General features: G+C 41.0%; 1 protein-coding gene across 1 annotated transcript in view; it reads left to right on the top strand.

The window, feature by feature from the left end:
• The window catches only part of KLHL14 (kelch like family member 14), a 56,876-nt gene that overhangs the window by 306 nt on the left and 39,710 nt on the right, over positions 1 to 16,860 (top strand). The window contains exons 1-2 of the mRNA XM_030227641.2: positions 1 to 632; positions 14,878 to 14,999. The exon at positions 1 to 632 is cut by the window's left edge and continues 306 nt beyond it. Coding sequence (XP_030083501.2) covers positions 1 to 632; positions 14,878 to 14,999 — 754 coding nt within the window. The remainder of the gene's footprint in view (positions 633 to 14,877; positions 15,000 to 16,860) is intronic.

Genomic DNA, 16,860 nt, shown 5'->3' with positions numbered 1-16,860 from the left:
ACCCCATCCTCCTCCCCGGAGGACAAGCTGCTGGCCAGCCCGCGGGCCATCAACAACCTGGTGCTGCAGGGCTGCTCGTCCATCGGGCTGCGGCTGGTGCTGGAGTACCTGTACACGGCCAACGTGACCCTCTCGCTGGACACGGTGGAGGAGGTGCTGTCGGTCAGCAAGATCCTGCACATCCCGCAGGTCACCAAGCTGTGCGTGCAGTTCCTCAACGACCAGATCTCGGTGCAGAACTACAAGCAGGTGTGCAAGATTGCCGCCCTGCACGGCCTGGAGGAGACCAAGAAGCTGGCCAACAAGTACCTGGTGGAGGACGTGCTGCTGCTCAACTTCGAGGAGATGCGCGCCCTCCTCGACTCGCTGCCCCCCCCAGTCGAGTCGGAGCTGGCGCTCTTCCAGATGTCCGTGCTCTGGCTGGAGCACGACAGAGAGACCCGCATGCAGTACGCCCCGGACCTGATGAAGCGCCTCCGCTTCGCCCTCATCCCGGCGCCGGAGCTAGTGGAGCGGGTGCAGTCGGTGGATTTCATGCGCACCGACCCCGTCTGCCAGAAGCTGCTGCTGGACGCCATGAACTACCACCTGATGCCCTTCAGGCAGCACTGCCGGCAGAGCCTGGCCAGCAGGTGAGCGGCGGCGGGCAGGGGGGCTGCCCTTACGGACGCCCCCTCGGCGGCTGCTGCCCGCGGGGGCTGCGGGAGCGGGGAGTCCCGGCGGGCACAGACCCCGCGGCGCCGGGGCCGGGGCCGGAGGCGGCGGCCGGAGCGGCTGGAGGGGGGCGGTGGCGGGGCCGAGCCGCCCGCCCCCTGCACCACCAAACTTTTCGTCCCCTCCCCTCGGCCCTCTGGCCACCCGCGCGTTGGGAATCTGGTTTGATTGGGGTTTTTTTGACCATAATCAGTAATTTTTTTTCTCCCACAATGTTATTCCTTTACAAGGAGTTAGGTCTTTAAACTGTAATAGCCAAGTCCTACATCTGTTATTTTCATAAATAACTGCATCATCTATGCACACCCTGATGTTGTTGATGGTGGGATGGTGTCCCTGTTTGTGCCTGGAAACTTGTGACTTCATAGTCCTTACATCTACGACATGTCAGTTATTTTCATTTAATAAGGTAATGAATCATGATGTCAAAGATTGACAATATGAGGTTGGTGTTAGGAAGTGAACGCACAGCACGTAGTTTAACAAGGACTAAACATATTCAAAATCTGTTTATCTTATTTTAAAATATGTTTGTACTTCATCCACAGATGGAAAGATAATACCATCTTCTAGTGTTGGTATAATACAGTGGTGTGGTAGCACAGAAATCAAACCACACTTTGTATTATTCAGCTTATTATAAGCTTTTCAACTAATGGGGGGCTATTACTAATGATTTGACAGCAGCAAGAAAGAAAGTAGTACATTAATAAATATTTTAAATAATACACTCTATTAGCATTAATGCACAGGATTCTTTATACTCTATGCAATAGGCCCTACTCAAATGGTTTAACTTTGGAGATGGTGTGCCCTCTTATTATTTCTGGCTAGCTCACTACGTTAGTGTTCTGTCATGCTTATCCCCTTGTTGTCTAACTCATTCTTACTCTGAAATCAAAAACATCAAATACAACTATTTTACAGTGTAAAGTGTTTCTGAGATGCCACTGTTGTGAGTTGGTGCCTACCCTTTGCATTTCAACACTCAAAAGTGATGACTTTCAAAAATGCAAACCCCACGAACCCCTCAGGCAAGATTCTACACGCCACCGGGGGCAAGCTGGTGCTCTAGTCCTGGTGGATTGCTGAGATACCAGCCGGCTTGGTTCAGTGAAGATACCTTTCCAGCTTCAGTGGTCCATGTCATTTGAAGGATATGTAGTGGTGTTCTGACCACTGAATGCTTACAAATGTCATGGATGCTGCAAGAATCTGATACTGCTGGTGCTGGGAGCTGCTTTCCCCTTAAGCGGGAGTATACACAAAGGGACTGCACTTTAGGTAGTCCTAGATGAGAGTCAAAGTTGCACTTAATGACTTACAGGAGACTCCAAATACCACAAATGCTGCTCTTTTTATTTGTAGTAGGTCTGCATGTCTGTGCAGACAGTGGTATTTTAGAGACCCTTAACCACAGCAGGTGAAAACATGCTGTCACCTTCCCAACTTTACTGTGTGTCTAATAACAGTCTTGTAGCTAGCTTCTCTTGATTGGGTTCTTTAGTGGCAGTGAAATGGGAGGAAAACTGTTCAGATTTATTTATAAGCAGGCATTAGAACTTACTCCAAATGCTAAAGTGTTGGAGATGTTGAAATGCTTAGTAATGCAGAATGAAATTGTTATATTTTTGTTTTGGTCTTGGACGATATTCCTGGAAATTCATAAAGGTCACAAAGGCCCATCTTTGAATCTTAATCACTTTAGGATTTTGCCAGGCTACCTAAGTGTACAAATGCCTTCTTGAACATGAAGGAGTAAAAAAAAAGAAGCATTCAAGACTACAGAGATTTCCAGATTTGTCTTCTCTGTTACTCATAGTTTTTCTAAAGTAGCAATTTTAGCATGTTGACATTCATTCAGTAAAATTTTAAGGAAGAAAATCTGCTACTAATTTCCGGAAGGAAATCTTAAAAGTAACTAACAGTGAAGTACATGTGCAAATACATAAAAATTATTACACAAAAAAAGACTTCAAAACTCTGATTACTTTTTTCTGTGAGTAATGGTGACTTTGGTAATTTGGAATTTAATGAAAGGTCATTCACCAAAGATGCACATGTCTTTAGAAAGAGATTAACTGTTCCTCTTGTGCAGTGTAATAGCTCCTGCACAGCACAGGAAGGGTTGGTGAGAAATGCAAGCAGCCCAGTGCCATAGCCACCTGCTTCCTGCATGATCAAGAAATGGGAATTGCACTCAGTGTTAGAATTTGCCAATAACTTTTCTGCATTTTAAAAAATATTTTTTTCTTTTTTTTAACAAGCTACTTTAAAAGAAAGGCCCTGTGTTATATATCCATATGCACACTTTGGAGTACACAGGCATCAGGGCTACTTCTGTTTCTTAATGGAAATAAATGTAATGAGAAGGTCAAAATATGCTGATTTTCCTCTGAAATGTAACTATAAAGTTAGTCCTGTGGTCAGGGCTGGAGGAAAAAGAGATTTGGGCTCACAAGAGCCAGTCTGTGCTCTGCAAGCAAAGGTATTTATAATCTTTGTGCCACAAATGCAGATCCTGCAGTGCAAGTGATGCTGGGGCTAGAAGTACCTGAGTTGTCTTTTGTGCTGCAGTGAAAAACACTGTTTACCTAGAGAGACTAGGATTTTTTTCATGAAATTTCCTAAGAGAAGGTAATGCTTCAATGTCCTGATGTATTTTTGTAAAATTAACTTTCAAGGTACAACAATTAAATGATCAGAATTTGAAAAGTTGAGGAATTATGTTCCTGACTTGCGAGCCTTGTTGTGCACTCTGAGGTTTAGGACTTCACCACAGGGGATGGGTGGTTTTGCTTTGATTTGACATTACATCAGGTGCTCAACTCAAAGCAAAGTTAGTAATACTGCTGGCTCAGTGATCCTCACCTCACCAGGGCCTCAGCATACAAGCTGCTGTTAAACCTCTGGAGACACAGCCAGTTTTGATGTCACTAGGAAAAATCATAGTTTGTTTCAACTTGGAGTGGGGTGAGCGACCCTGAACATTAGGCTTAAATTATGTTTGTCTGTCCCCGAAAGAGACAGGTAGCTCTGTGCTGTATCATCTTCTGTAGTTCTGGGAAGAAAATGCATTTAGGTAGAGCAAAGTTCATATTCCAGACATTTATTTGACTCTCAGATCTTCACCGGAGTACTGAGTTGATTAAAATGTCTCTGTGCTTTATTGTGTAATATAATGTACTTTATATAATATATGGTATGTATTTTCAAATTTTTAAAAGTCTGGGGATAGAGCATTACCACCTGCAGCTCCTCTCACCAGCAAAGGGTGTTTGGGCAGGTCTGCTCCTCCCAGGATCTGCTGGCAGAGCAGCTGCACATACTGCTGCATACCTGAAGGCAGAGGGCACTGGGGGAAGTAAAACTGGGAGAGAGGGGAAATACAGAAAAAGGAAGGAGTTGAGATACCCCAGGGGAGAAATGGGATATAAGTAGTGGAAACAGGACAGTGCAAATGAGGGAAGACATGAGAGAGGGATAGTTTTGAAGGAAGGATAATGTAAAAGTAGGATACCAGACAGGAAAGGAAACTAGCAAAAGAAAAAAGACCCTGGCAGATAAAAAGAAGATAGGGAGTGAAACAAAAGGGGGAACACTAATTCTTGGCAGAAACAGCATCTGTTGTTAATGGCAGTTGAGTATTGCAGTTTCTGGAAAAGCCTTTTCAGATTTGGGGGAAGAAAAATGGATAGTCCTAGGCAGCAAATACAGAATTAAAGAGCACAAGAGAAAAGAGGGGAAATAAGGAGACAAAGAGATAAGGAGGCTAAGCCTGCCCATGCTGTTTTATGGTTTCAGCAAAGTCCCAGCATGTACAGCTCCAGCTGTTTTTTTATACTTTTGTTCCCTGGACTACTAGACCTTGGGGAGATTAGAAGTGCAAATTCTGGTCCTGCTAAAGCTAGCTGTAGAGGTGGTTTGGTTTGCTGTTTGTTTGGTTTTTTAAATTTCATTTCAGTAGGGAGAGGGTGTCATCCAGACTGTTTGATGGTAGGCAATATTAGTGAAAGTGATAGCAAATTAAACAGTGACAGGTGATGAAGATGATATGAACAGTTTTCATTCAGTAGGAAGATGATAAGTGTTGATAAAGAAGGAAAATGTAAGGTGCTGAACAACATGAGACAGTGGCATTTATGTGGAAGACATATATGCCTTGTCTGTTTTACTTTCTACAGAGGAGATTAAAAATTTGAGGAAACCAGTTACATCCCTTGGCAATTAAATAATTTCCTTCTTGCATACACTGTTTGTCTCCAAATCTCACAGACCGTAGTTCAATTTAACTTCTTTTTCTACTGAGATTTTTGTAGAATCTCAGCAGGACACGTTTGGTGGTTGTAAGAAAAGTGTGTGTTTTTTCATTGAAATGCACTCTGTCTTCTGGTTACAACCACCTACCGGTCCCTTTGGGATCATAACAGCAATATTTGGATTTTTAACTAATATTCTTATTCTTGATTAATTGCAACTGAGAAATACTACAGATCCTGAATTTACATCCTGATAAGAAAAACACATCTTAAAATGTATGTGAATTTTTAAGTTTTGCGTTGCAGTATGGATGAAGTGGATGTGAGGCTCTGGTTTATTTTAGTGAGCTTTGGATCAGTTTTTGTGTGCCTGAATTAATATCAGGAAATTGTACATGTGCCAGGACTCTCTCAGCTGAGCTGCAGAAGGGTGACTGACACATTAGAGGCTGTGGGGTAGTGAACCACAGACCTGTAGTCAGTTTAATCCTAGTTAGTTTCACCTACTTTCCTTACTTGCCTCATCTGCATTCATTTGCCTTCATTGCAGACAAGCTCATGCTGAAGTGTAAGTGGAGAGATGTGGAGTTTCCAAAAGGGTGGGAGCCCTGGAGCTCACATTATGACCAGAGGGAGCACCACTGTCCTAAAGGACTGCTGTGGGTCAGGAAAATCCTTGGGAGCCTTTTTAAAGACATATGTGTCCTGGCTGGTAAAATCCTTGAGAGCTGCAGAGGCATAAGTGATAGCCCTTTTTTTTTGGCTCAGCTATAGTATTTGTTAGGAGAAACATAATTTATGAAGAGCATTTAACAGCCTTTTTTTATGGATAACCACCTTTCCAACAGCTGCAGGTGAAGAAGGGTTGCCAGGCACATTGTGCAGGTACTTGCCCTGCCAGCCAGTTTCCCAGTAAGAGGCACTACCTTGGAATAGTGTCCTCTGTGAACTGGCAGTCCCTCCTGATTCATGTCCTTAGATGATAGGGCTCTTCCCCAGATCCCATCTACTGAACTTTATCTGTGTCCTCTCTGGAATCCTCTGTTACCCCTACTCCTGAGTGTCCTTCCCACCAGGCTCCCAACCTCACACACACCAATCCCCACTGCTCCAGACCTCTGTGCTTGGATCTTTACAGGCCCTTGCAGTTCACTGAACTGTGCTCCTCCTTGGCTTTGTCACCCTGCCTTTTTAGCACTTGAAGCAGCTTCAAACACCTGCATCTCCATCTCCAAACTCTTTTTCTGAGGAGAAATCTTTCACTGTATTTCATAACAGCTTGTTCTAGAGGGAAAATTAAACTCAGTTTAAAAACAAGTAATCTTAGTAAGCCACTCAAACTGATGAGAAAGTGCCTTTGAAAATGGGAACTTCTTCCTCAAATGCTGGAACAAAAATGCCTCTTTCCACTACCTATGCCAGTCTATATAGCAGCTTTACAAGTCATGCAGGTTCCTAAAAGCAGAGCTGCCTGCCATGAGTTCCTGTGCTGTTCTTGCCCATCCTTTGGCACCACAATCCATCTCTGTCCTGTCGGGAAGTACGCAGGTCATGAGTGGTGCAGAGCCTTCTAGACAAGGAAGTCCCATTTCAGACAAAGTCCTCCTGGAATGATTTCTGGTTAGGGTGTACCTTTTACAAATGGAGTGCTGCAGGATCATGGTGAGCATCAGACATGTATGTCTTTGCTACAGGTCTGAGACTTTTCTGTTCACTCTTTGCCTGATGTGCATCCCCTTCATGTGGAGAGAAGAGATAGAAAGGAGAGGGTCTTAGAGGGCATGTTGTGGCCTGGGGTCACTATAGTTTTTTCTTTATAGCAGAAGAATGTGGAGGTTCTGAGTCTGTAACTGCTGAGCAGTAAATGGAACAGAGCTGTGATGGTGTAATTGTTTGAATTTGTACTTGAAGAGAAAGCACAGGGAGCCTTGGGGGCAAGGGGAGTGAGGAGAGCTAATGTAGAACACAAAATCAACAGAAAATAATTTGCCAGGGAAAAGCTTTGGCTCTTGATAAACTCATGTTATGAAAAAAATCATGTAATCTGTAAAAAACACTGTTTCATCTTTTCAAACAACTCCTATCTTTTAAAAATCCAAGATGTTTTCTAAATCAGATCAAGGTTTGTAATTATCCTTTGCTCAGTGTGTCCTGGAAAGATTGAGCAGGGAATGGGAATCCTAAAAGAAGGGCTTGAGCTGGACTCCCCTACTCTGTAAACATCTCTCATGCTGGTTTTGTTGAAACAGATTCTGTCTGGTATTACACATTTACCAAAGGATCATCTAAAGAAATGGAAGACTATGGAAAGTTGAAAACTATTGGTAGATACTTCCTGGCATCATTTTTCATATTTGCTGCCTCCCTGAAATTTTCTTTAAAGACTGTCATGCCTAGTACTTAGTAGTCAACACTTGCTGTATTCTTGGAAAGCAGACAATAAACTGAGCAAATATTGTCAGCTGCCAAGTTCAATGGAAGCAGACGGTTTGCAGTGAAGCTGGAAGTAAATAGAAGTTGGTGCCACAGTTGGTTCTTCCTGTATTCCCCAACTGATGCCTTCTTTCAGTAAAAAAAAAAAGAAAAAACCAAACAAACCAGTGGAAAAGGTAACAAGTCATACCTTGAGTGAGCTGGCAGCAAGGTGTGTTTCTTTCCTTTGGCTTCCTAAGGAAAAGGAGCCTCAGCTGGAGAGAGCACAGCCTCTGATGCTGTGTCAACCTTCTCTTGACATGGACATCAGACACAGAATCAAATAAAAAAGGACTTTCTTGACTTTACACAGTCTGAACATCAAAAAATAACAGTTACTTGAAATTTCCTAGGGGACAAAAATTAAAAATATTATTTGATGACTTTGAAGTATTCTATAAAGCATTTCCATTTTACAGCCTCTGTCAGAAAAATTAAAAAAAAACTCAAACAAACAAAACAAAAAAAAACCAAAAAATCCCCAAAATAACCAAAAAGGGAACCAGCCAACAAACCAAACCCAAAAAAAAGGCCAAGCAAAATGATCTGAGGAAGGAAAGCAATTTGCAAAAGCACTTAGCTTTGATATTTTCCTTTTTTTTTTTTTTTTTGTTTAGGATAAAGATAATTACTTAAAGGTTTTTTTAAACTTCCATCAGTGAGGAAAATCTTTGAGTAGTTTTACCACGAAGATTCGTGAAACAGGAGATTTTGTGTCTCATTCACCAAATTGCTTTGCTAGTAACATTCCTTTGGATTCACCTCCCTTGCAATGCTCCAGATACTCAGTGTGTGGCTAGTAAGAATATCTTCAGCATTCAGATCTGGTAGTGCAAGGAGGCCAAGATGAGAAGGACACTCCTCTTTGTTCTTCCCAAAGGAGCATTGGATAGGTGTCACTCTTCCAGGATAGTTGTCACTGCTAAGCTACCTGTTACATCAGAGGCTTTTACCCCAAAAAGGAAGGGACCTTGACTTTAAAAATCTCCCTGCTAAAAGCTGGAAGGTAACTCTTAAATATTAACTTAGAGATCAACAGTAGTAGGATTGGTTTCCTAAAGAAAAATGAGGTTTTCAGAGCTTCAAACAGATTCTAAGTTATTTCAATACAGGAGATGGAAAATTGCCTGACAATTTAGAAATAAAGGAACCTTTAACTGGTAAGGTAACTCTGTAACAGTTAAGTGTGGCCTGCCAGGTAAAATATTCACTTACCCTGAGACTTCTGCTTTTAGAAGGGAAAGGAATGATTATTGTTAAAGCAAACATTAACTAATTCTTTTCTATGCTTTTTTAAAGTATTGGACAAAATAAAAATAAAAAAAAAAGAACTCTAGTAGATTCGGAGGAGGAAACCAACAATCAATGTCTGTAGCAAATCATTCTCAGCTTTGTATTTGTCTTCCTAAATTTCATTCTGTCAGTGGTCAGCAACATATATTAAATGAGCATCCTCTTCAGTGACTATTACTGTGAACTGTGCTGCAATGAAAACTGGGGTCTTCTGCCAAGCCTGCCTATATGGAGAATGAAAAGATGAAAACCAAAATCTTCATGATAAGACTGGTTTCCAGGTTTTTAGTATTTCTAGAAAGCTTTTTCACATTCGTTCTAGTGTGCTTGTGGCAATAAGTGCAAATTAGAAGAGGCAAAAAAATCCATTCATAAAGCAACTTCCATACATTCAGGAAATTTTTGAAAATTCTTTGAACTAATGAACTAAAAAAAATTATTGGTCATCATTTGCAAGAGACTTTATTGTGCTTTACGTTTTAACAAAATCAGGATGTTTTTAATGTCTGTACTTTATCCATAAGGAGAAAGGCATTAGGAAGGATTTGGTCTGTTGACTGTGAGAACTCAGGTCCTTCCCCTAGCACTGCTGTAGGGCTAGGAAGAGATTCTGAGTGTCTATTCACCTATAGGTTATGATGTTTGTTAATTCATTTTATGTGATGACAAAACCTCATAAAATTCCTTTGTCCAAAATAAATTTTACATTGTACCTTATGGCTTTCATTGAGTTCATAGTTAAACTCCCGGATAATTAGATTTCCTCTCTATTAAACATGTGTTACTAATCATGGCTATCTTTGCAGTCAGCTATGGAAGCCAAAATCCATTGAAATAAGCAGTTTTCATATGACACTTTTGTTGCACTGAAATGCCCATCCAGGAGCTGGGAAGGTAATTGTTGGAGATCACATCCCATGTTCTCGATAGCAAAACATTTTTTTCAGTCATGGGCAAATGGATGCTTGCAACATTTGTTCAGTTTTGCAGACTGAAACTAGATTGTCAACTACTTTTTTGTTGAACACAGCATCCCTTCAGATGCCTTTTGAGAAGAAAAGCGTTGCTAAAGACCATCCTGGTTTCTGAAGGTGAAATTAACTTTTTTGTGCTTACCAACAAAAAGTCTGCTACTGAAGTGTTGATTGGGATAGTATGTATCTCTTTTTCTATTATCTAGAGGTTGGTATCTAAACCTCTCTGAAATAATTTGTTTCTGCTGCAGGTTAACACAGCCCCCTTTTCTGAGATTCTTGCTACTTATTTTGACAGTATCACTGTCAGACTCAGGTTTCTCAAATCCTTTGATGTAAGGAGATATGAGGATGTAAATAAAACTCACCATGTATTACAGAATCACAGAATCACAGAATTTCTAGGTTGGAAGGGACCTTTAAGATCATCGAGTCCAACCCATGTTCTAACAGCTCAACTAGGTCATGGCACTAAGTGCCACATCCAGTCTTTCTTTGAACACATCCAGGGATGGTGACTCCACCACCTCCCTGGGCAGATGATTCCAGTATTTGATCACTCTTTCTGTGAAAAACTTCCTCCTTATTCACCCGCCCTTGCTGGGTCCATGCTGGTTTTATGGCTGATTTTGTTTGGGCTTGAGTTCAGTGGGCAAACTCCTGGAGTTCCATTTGGCTCTGCTGTGTTTAAGGTCAGCACTGAAGCAGGAGCAAGGATGCCATCATATCTGTCAAGTCCCTGCTCCGAAGACCTACCCATACTCAAAGCCATGGTGATAGCCTATATGAAAAGATAATTAACGATCCAGACTTCTGGGTTTACTATAGCCCTGAGTTAAGAGAAAAGTATAGTTGAATACTCTTTTTCTTCTTTTTTTTTTTTTTTTCACTGATGACCATGATCACTTGTATGTCTTAGGATGCATTTCTCTTTCAGTGTAACACTGCACTGAATGCATTAAGAGCCACAGGATTGCCACTTCATGGTTGTATTCTTTCCATTTATTTGCATTCCCTAACGCAGAGGGCAGAGCCTTGGTGCATTGTTTAAAAACTGGAAGAGTCTGGAGCAAACCTGTTGTTGAGGCTTGTTTTCTTGCCAGCTTTTGTAGAATAAACTTCTACTAATTGCCCAGATAAGGAAAACCCACCAGTGCAAGATTGATGGATATGTTAATAAATAAAAACAATGTACAAGAAGAGTATTTCCCATTCATGCATTTTCCATTAACATGAGGCCATCAAGGTTGCAAAAGAGTAGGAGTGGTTGTCAGGAGTGTTGAGGTCTCCTACAGCCTTTTCTACTGATTTCTTGTGAGTCTATAAACTCTCTTGGGCTCAGCCTCTTGCCATGAATTCTCATGGTTAATTTAGACCATGGACTGGTGATCTGAGTTTTAGAGCTGATGGTGAGTAGGATTTAGTTATGTTGATGGGTATCTCTGAAAATGAAGCCACTTCTGTGAGTACTCAAATTCCTGGGTTTGTGTGCCCGAGGGAAACTACACAAGTTTGAAAATGTTGACTTTGAAATATACTTTGGTTTCCAGTCTTGTAAGTAGACAAAATAAATTTCACACCACATGAGGTACCCAGGAACTTAATTAAGGTGAATTAAGTGTTTTAAAATCTTAGCCGAACAGAAACTGCAAAGTGTGTGCAGAATAATAACAACACGTGCATGTTCATCAGGGAGAGCCAGAGTTCTGGAGTCTAAATCTAAGTAATGCTTTCAAGATAACATGTGGATAAATTTATCTCAACTTTTTTGCCATGACATCAGCCTGCCTGTCCACAGTTTAGCCTTCCCTGACCAAGAGCCACTGCTGTTAATGGAATACAAGGTGATCATAAAATCATTGCTGGGGACACTGTGAACCACAGCATTAACTGAATAGAATATTAGACTGTAAAAAAAAAAAAAAGTGTGTCATATATAATGAAGAACATTTCACATTGTAATTTTGAGTTATCCAAATAGCAAACATGTAATAATACGTGAAAGGGGGAAGCTTTATCTTGCTCAATGTATTGCACATATTTTTAAATCCAGTTTTCATCACAGTGTTTCACTGAATAACATTTTTGTTAATATTTGGAAAAGTCTTCTGCATATAAGCAGTGGCCATTTGCATGTTTTTCATATTTTATAATGCATTATAAGATTCTAACAGTACTGCTTAGTGCAATATGAAACATAAATATGACATAATAAAGAAAATCTTTTTCAAAACCTAAATTGCTGCATTTCACATTAAAATTTAAACCTGGATTTTGCTCCAAGGAGACATATCAGTTCAAAACCTGCATGTCTTTAGCCACTGTATTATCTTTACTTGGTTCATTGGAAGGGCTCTCAATGCAGATGAATTAGATATTTTGGGTGTAAGTACCCCTCTCTTCTTTGCCATGTGAAATTTCCCTGTGCTTTTGATAGAGACTTTGCTGACTATTAACTTCTTCCTAAACTTTTACTAGAATTCTCTGTTCTTGCTACTTCCCATTTTAAACATATTTTAGAAATTAGTATTTTTTAAGCACATCAATATAGCAGTACTGCTCCTTCTCAGGAAACAGTAGCTTCTCAGGCTGTGTGGCTGAAAAAGTAATGTTAAGGATAGTTGCAACTGCCAAAGTCTGGAAACTCAAAGTTATATCTGACATTTCATTCTTCACCTTAACTATTGAGCCTTGGCCATTCATTGGATTTTCACAGTGCTTTGGAGTTAGAAGGGAGTTTTACAGATGAAAGATGAAAATCAAAATAAACTCCTTTATCAAGTAAACCTTGCAAGGGCATTCTGAATTTTACAATACACAGGGAGTTGATTGTGATATAACATACAACACAGGAGGGTTGGAATAAACAATTTATTCTCTATTGTTAGGGATGGTCATGCATAACTGACTTATGGCTCTAGTTTGCTCTGCCACTTGTTACGTGTGCAGTCATCCCTAACTCATACCAAAAACAGTTTATCATACTCCCATGTTGCATAGAACATATCAAATGTTCTCTCATTAAAAGCTTTACTGGGGAGACTGAATGTTGTAAGATGCTGGCAGTGCTTTAGTAAGCTTTCCCCTGAGCTTGGTCTCACTATGGAATCTGTGCTGACAGTGATCATGAGATGGTTCCTGATGTCCTACACAGCCGCAGTCTGCTGGGCAGGTAGCAGTGCTCATTGACAGCACATAGCAGGTGCACTGCAGGCATCCAGGGCTGGCTTGTCAGAAAGATTGAGGGACTGCAGGGGCTCTCCCCAAGTCGGGAGAGAAGGGGTAGGACAGTGTGGGATGGTGTCACTGCTCCCATGGCTTAACTCCTGCTCCTGCACTGAGGGTTTTGTTTCATCCACTGTCAATTCATGACCTTCTCTGAGTCCTAGATCTGTTTAAAAAACAGATAAGTCCATATACCAGATAGTTCCCTGGCCATCCTTGTCACAGATGTATCTGTAGTCTATGATTGTCTTTGGGACAGCCATTTGACAGATTTTATTCTGGAGCATTGTGTGGATCAAGCCCTCAGTTGTGTGTTCCCTTCCAGAAGGACGTTCCTTGTGGTTGGTGCATGTCTACAGCACAATCTAGTTCGTTTTTGCCCATTCTTCTCAAAAGGAGATGCAGTTCTGCTACAAATGTGAATCAGTGGGTCACCAGCACACATTCTAGGCAGCAGCTGGAGTGAAGCCATGAGTGTGCCTCAGCTGGAAAGCTCCCACTGCTGGAGTTCACTGAGCTTGGTGTGAACCCTGGTGGGGTCAAAACGCCACCCAGAGCTCCTGGGTGGTGTTTTGACCCCACCAGGAGCATCTCTGGTGGTTGGCTTTGGTTCCTGGTGTTCTGTGTCTTTATTGGCCGGGGTGTTCACTGCAGACTGACACAGGTGTTGTCATGCCTGGAAAAATGGTGTTTGACAAGGGTGCTTTCCATCAAATCTGTGGTCCCACTGCACAGTCATTCATATGGATGGCTGTTTTCCAGGCTACATCACCTTCCTACCTAACAGGAACATTTTGAGCCTAGACCTTTATTTCAGTGTTATCTCACCCAAGCTGAGTATAACTGGTGAAAGTTCAATTATATGCAAAGTGACTGTTAAAGCATCAGGGCTCATCTGGGGGTCTGCGCCTCCCCTCCAGTTTTCACTTACAATTGTGCTAAATCCCTTCATGCTGCAGAGAAATCGTACGTTCATCAGGTGGGGCATTGGAGGCCAGGGTGCAGATAACCACTTTTACTGCAGATGAGACATTGCAGTCCTGTTCTTAAGAACTGCCAGGCAGATTGGGAATCACGGTCACGGTTAATAGCAGCGAATTGCCAGCTCTTGATGGGTGGGTAGTCACTCCTTTCAGTGGTTGCCCCCTGGGGGAGAAGGTAGAAAAACAGAGGGAGGGAATTAGAGTGACTTTGCACAGTTGAGCAGGTTCATGCCGCTGGATCAGTGGCAAGCATTGGCAGGGCTCCACTCTGGGGAGGCTCACAACAACATCACAGTCTCATTTTTACCAATTGGTGTTGCTATAGCCAGTGGTGCACAGGGGGAGAGCAAAGACGAGGGGGGGAGCCGGGGGGGAGAACGAAAGCGAGAGTCTGGACTAAATTAAACAAACAAAAGTGCTTGTAAGTAGCATTTAACCCATAACCATTAGCCCAGTGCTGCTAATTGTACTAAACTATATATCTGAAGTTCAGTGTGTGATTAAAGAGTTGGCTCACAAACTCTCTGCATAACCTTAATTTTTTCAAGGTTCTTTGAGTGTAGAATGGCTTATAATAATGATTTTGACTAATACGATTTTTGACATGCAACTTTAATGCTTAACCTCAGTACAACTCCAGAGCATTTCATGTGTATTCAGCTGTAAAGAGTGATGATTTAAAGGGATAATATAAGAAAAAGGTCGTTCTAGAATGAACCTCTAACAAATTGCATAAAGGAAGCTTATTATTCCATGAGTAGAGAGATACGCAGCTTTTCTGATCATTTTTCTGCTTGGTTCAAGAAATTGTTGAGACATGATTGGGAAAAGAAACACAAAAAAATGAAATAGAAAACTGCAAGCAGTGAACATTCTTTTGATGGTTATGATTTTGTTGCCACTAAAAATACTCCTCAGTAATGTGGTTGTTCATCTTTCCTCTTGTTTTGGGTGAAGAATTCGTTCCAATAAGAAAATGCTGTTATTGGTTGGAGGATTGCCTCCCGGACCTGACCGGCTACCCAGCAATTTGGTTCAGTATTATGATGATGAAAAGAAGACGTGGAAAATACTGACAAGTAAGTGGTTTATTTTTGTACAGTTGTCTTGATGAATTTAAAAACATGGTTAATCAAATTAGACACTTTATTGATTTGTTTCTCTTCAGAGATTTGGTTGTGTATCACAAGGGGCTTCACAATGGAGCAATAAATTGAGATTGCAGAAGATGCTAATTTTATAATAGGATAGGCCTAAATTAACATTGGCTTAAAATCATTCCAGTAAGTTTTTTTTTAAGTAAACTTGTAAGTCTTTCAAGCTGCAACATGAACCCATGCATATTTATGTATATATGAATAAAATCTTGTTTAGGAAAAAAAAAAAAAGGCATTTTTTCCAAGACATTTTTCTCAAGAGTCAGATCCCTGGTAAGCCGTAGTACTAGAGCACACCTTTGATTCTGTTTTGCATTTTCATTTCCTTCTTCCAGCTTTATCTGTTGTCCACAATCATTAAAGAAAGGTTTCCTCTGTGCTACCCTGCGTCCATTGCTGACAGAAGCATTGGTGGAATATATCAGCTACAATAAACAGTGCATGGAGGCTGCTATCACAAAATTCTTTCCCACCTTCTTTTAATAGTGGATTGGTTTTAGAGTAAGTATTTTGCCTCGAGCATCGAGATTTGGAACTTATTGTTATGTTGGTTGTGATTCCCAGTCTGACTTGGTCATGGAATCAAATCATAGCTTCTTGAGTGCAGCAGGCTGTGTGTGCATTAGTCCCCTTGTGGCTAAACTGGCTGCATTGGTCAATAAAACTAAATTTTAACTGTCAAAATTGCCCAAAGCAGTATAGATAAAATAATAAATGAGCAATTTTGATCCATAAATCAAAACCATACTTCTAAAACTGGACAACTGGTAAAACCTGGATTTCCTATTAGACCTGTTTGGTTGGTTTTTTTTTTTTCCCAGTAAAATACATTTTACAGAATCTTTTTCTTCTCCCTTATCCAAAGCCCTATATTGGCATACATCCACATTAATATTACATGCACAGGTTAGGATGAAAAAAATTTTTAAATTGCTATGATGCAGGACTTGTAATAATACCCTTGCAGACTGATGTTTTTCCCATGGTAGATTTAGGAGCCTTTTACAAAGTGTTGCCACATAAAAACTGTTTATATATAGATGACCTGGACTAATAGTTGAGGGTGTTGTGAAAGAATGACAATTAAAAAAGGTTATATGAAGTGTAGATTATAAAAATTTATAGTATCTGTGCCAGGGAATATATTATGCTTCACATTTTTCAGAATAATGAGTTACAATACCCACCTCTGTAAACTACTTCTAAGAAAATCCTGAAGATGGTAAGTCAGTGAAAAATCAATGATACTGCCTAAGGCAGGTGTTTTTTTCGTTTGCTGTGTCTAATCCAGTGGCTCAACAGGAGAGGCAGGAGGAATGGATCCCTTGCTTCAAGACCTGAACTCTCTACTGAATTAAAGCAGAAAGTTTTTTTTTCTGAGTCTTAACTAGCCGTAGATTGTCAGATTTTGTAAGAATGGAATTTACTCAGCTCTGAGTTATTTTCATTGTCTTGCAGTCTCCAAGAATGTGGGAAACTACCCAGAGGCAGGATACCTTAATGCTCTGGTTAAATGTTCATCTCTATTGTTGAACCAATTGTCTGTGGTGGTGTTGAGAGATGTTTCAGGATAATTTTATATAGAGAATTTAGTCTTTTCTCTGTTACCTTTAGAAACAGGGAAGGAAAGTTCCCTTTCCACTATGGCAGTGCATGTAACATTCCATGCTGTGGTTAAAACCAAGGTGTCTGATACAGTCCTGGCCACTCGGGTTCAAGCACTTGCTGCTCAGCACTGGAAGCCCTGGAGGTCCCAGGATCTGTCCCAGTGCTGGCTGAGACA

The sequence above is a fragment of the Serinus canaria genome, chromosome 2 (genome assembly GCF_022539315.1).
Source record: "Serinus canaria isolate serCan28SL12 chromosome 2, serCan2020, whole genome shotgun sequence".
NCBI lineage: Eukaryota > Metazoa > Chordata > Aves > Passeriformes > Fringillidae > Serinus > Serinus canaria.
This window is presented reverse-complemented; position numbering and strand designations above follow the sequence as displayed.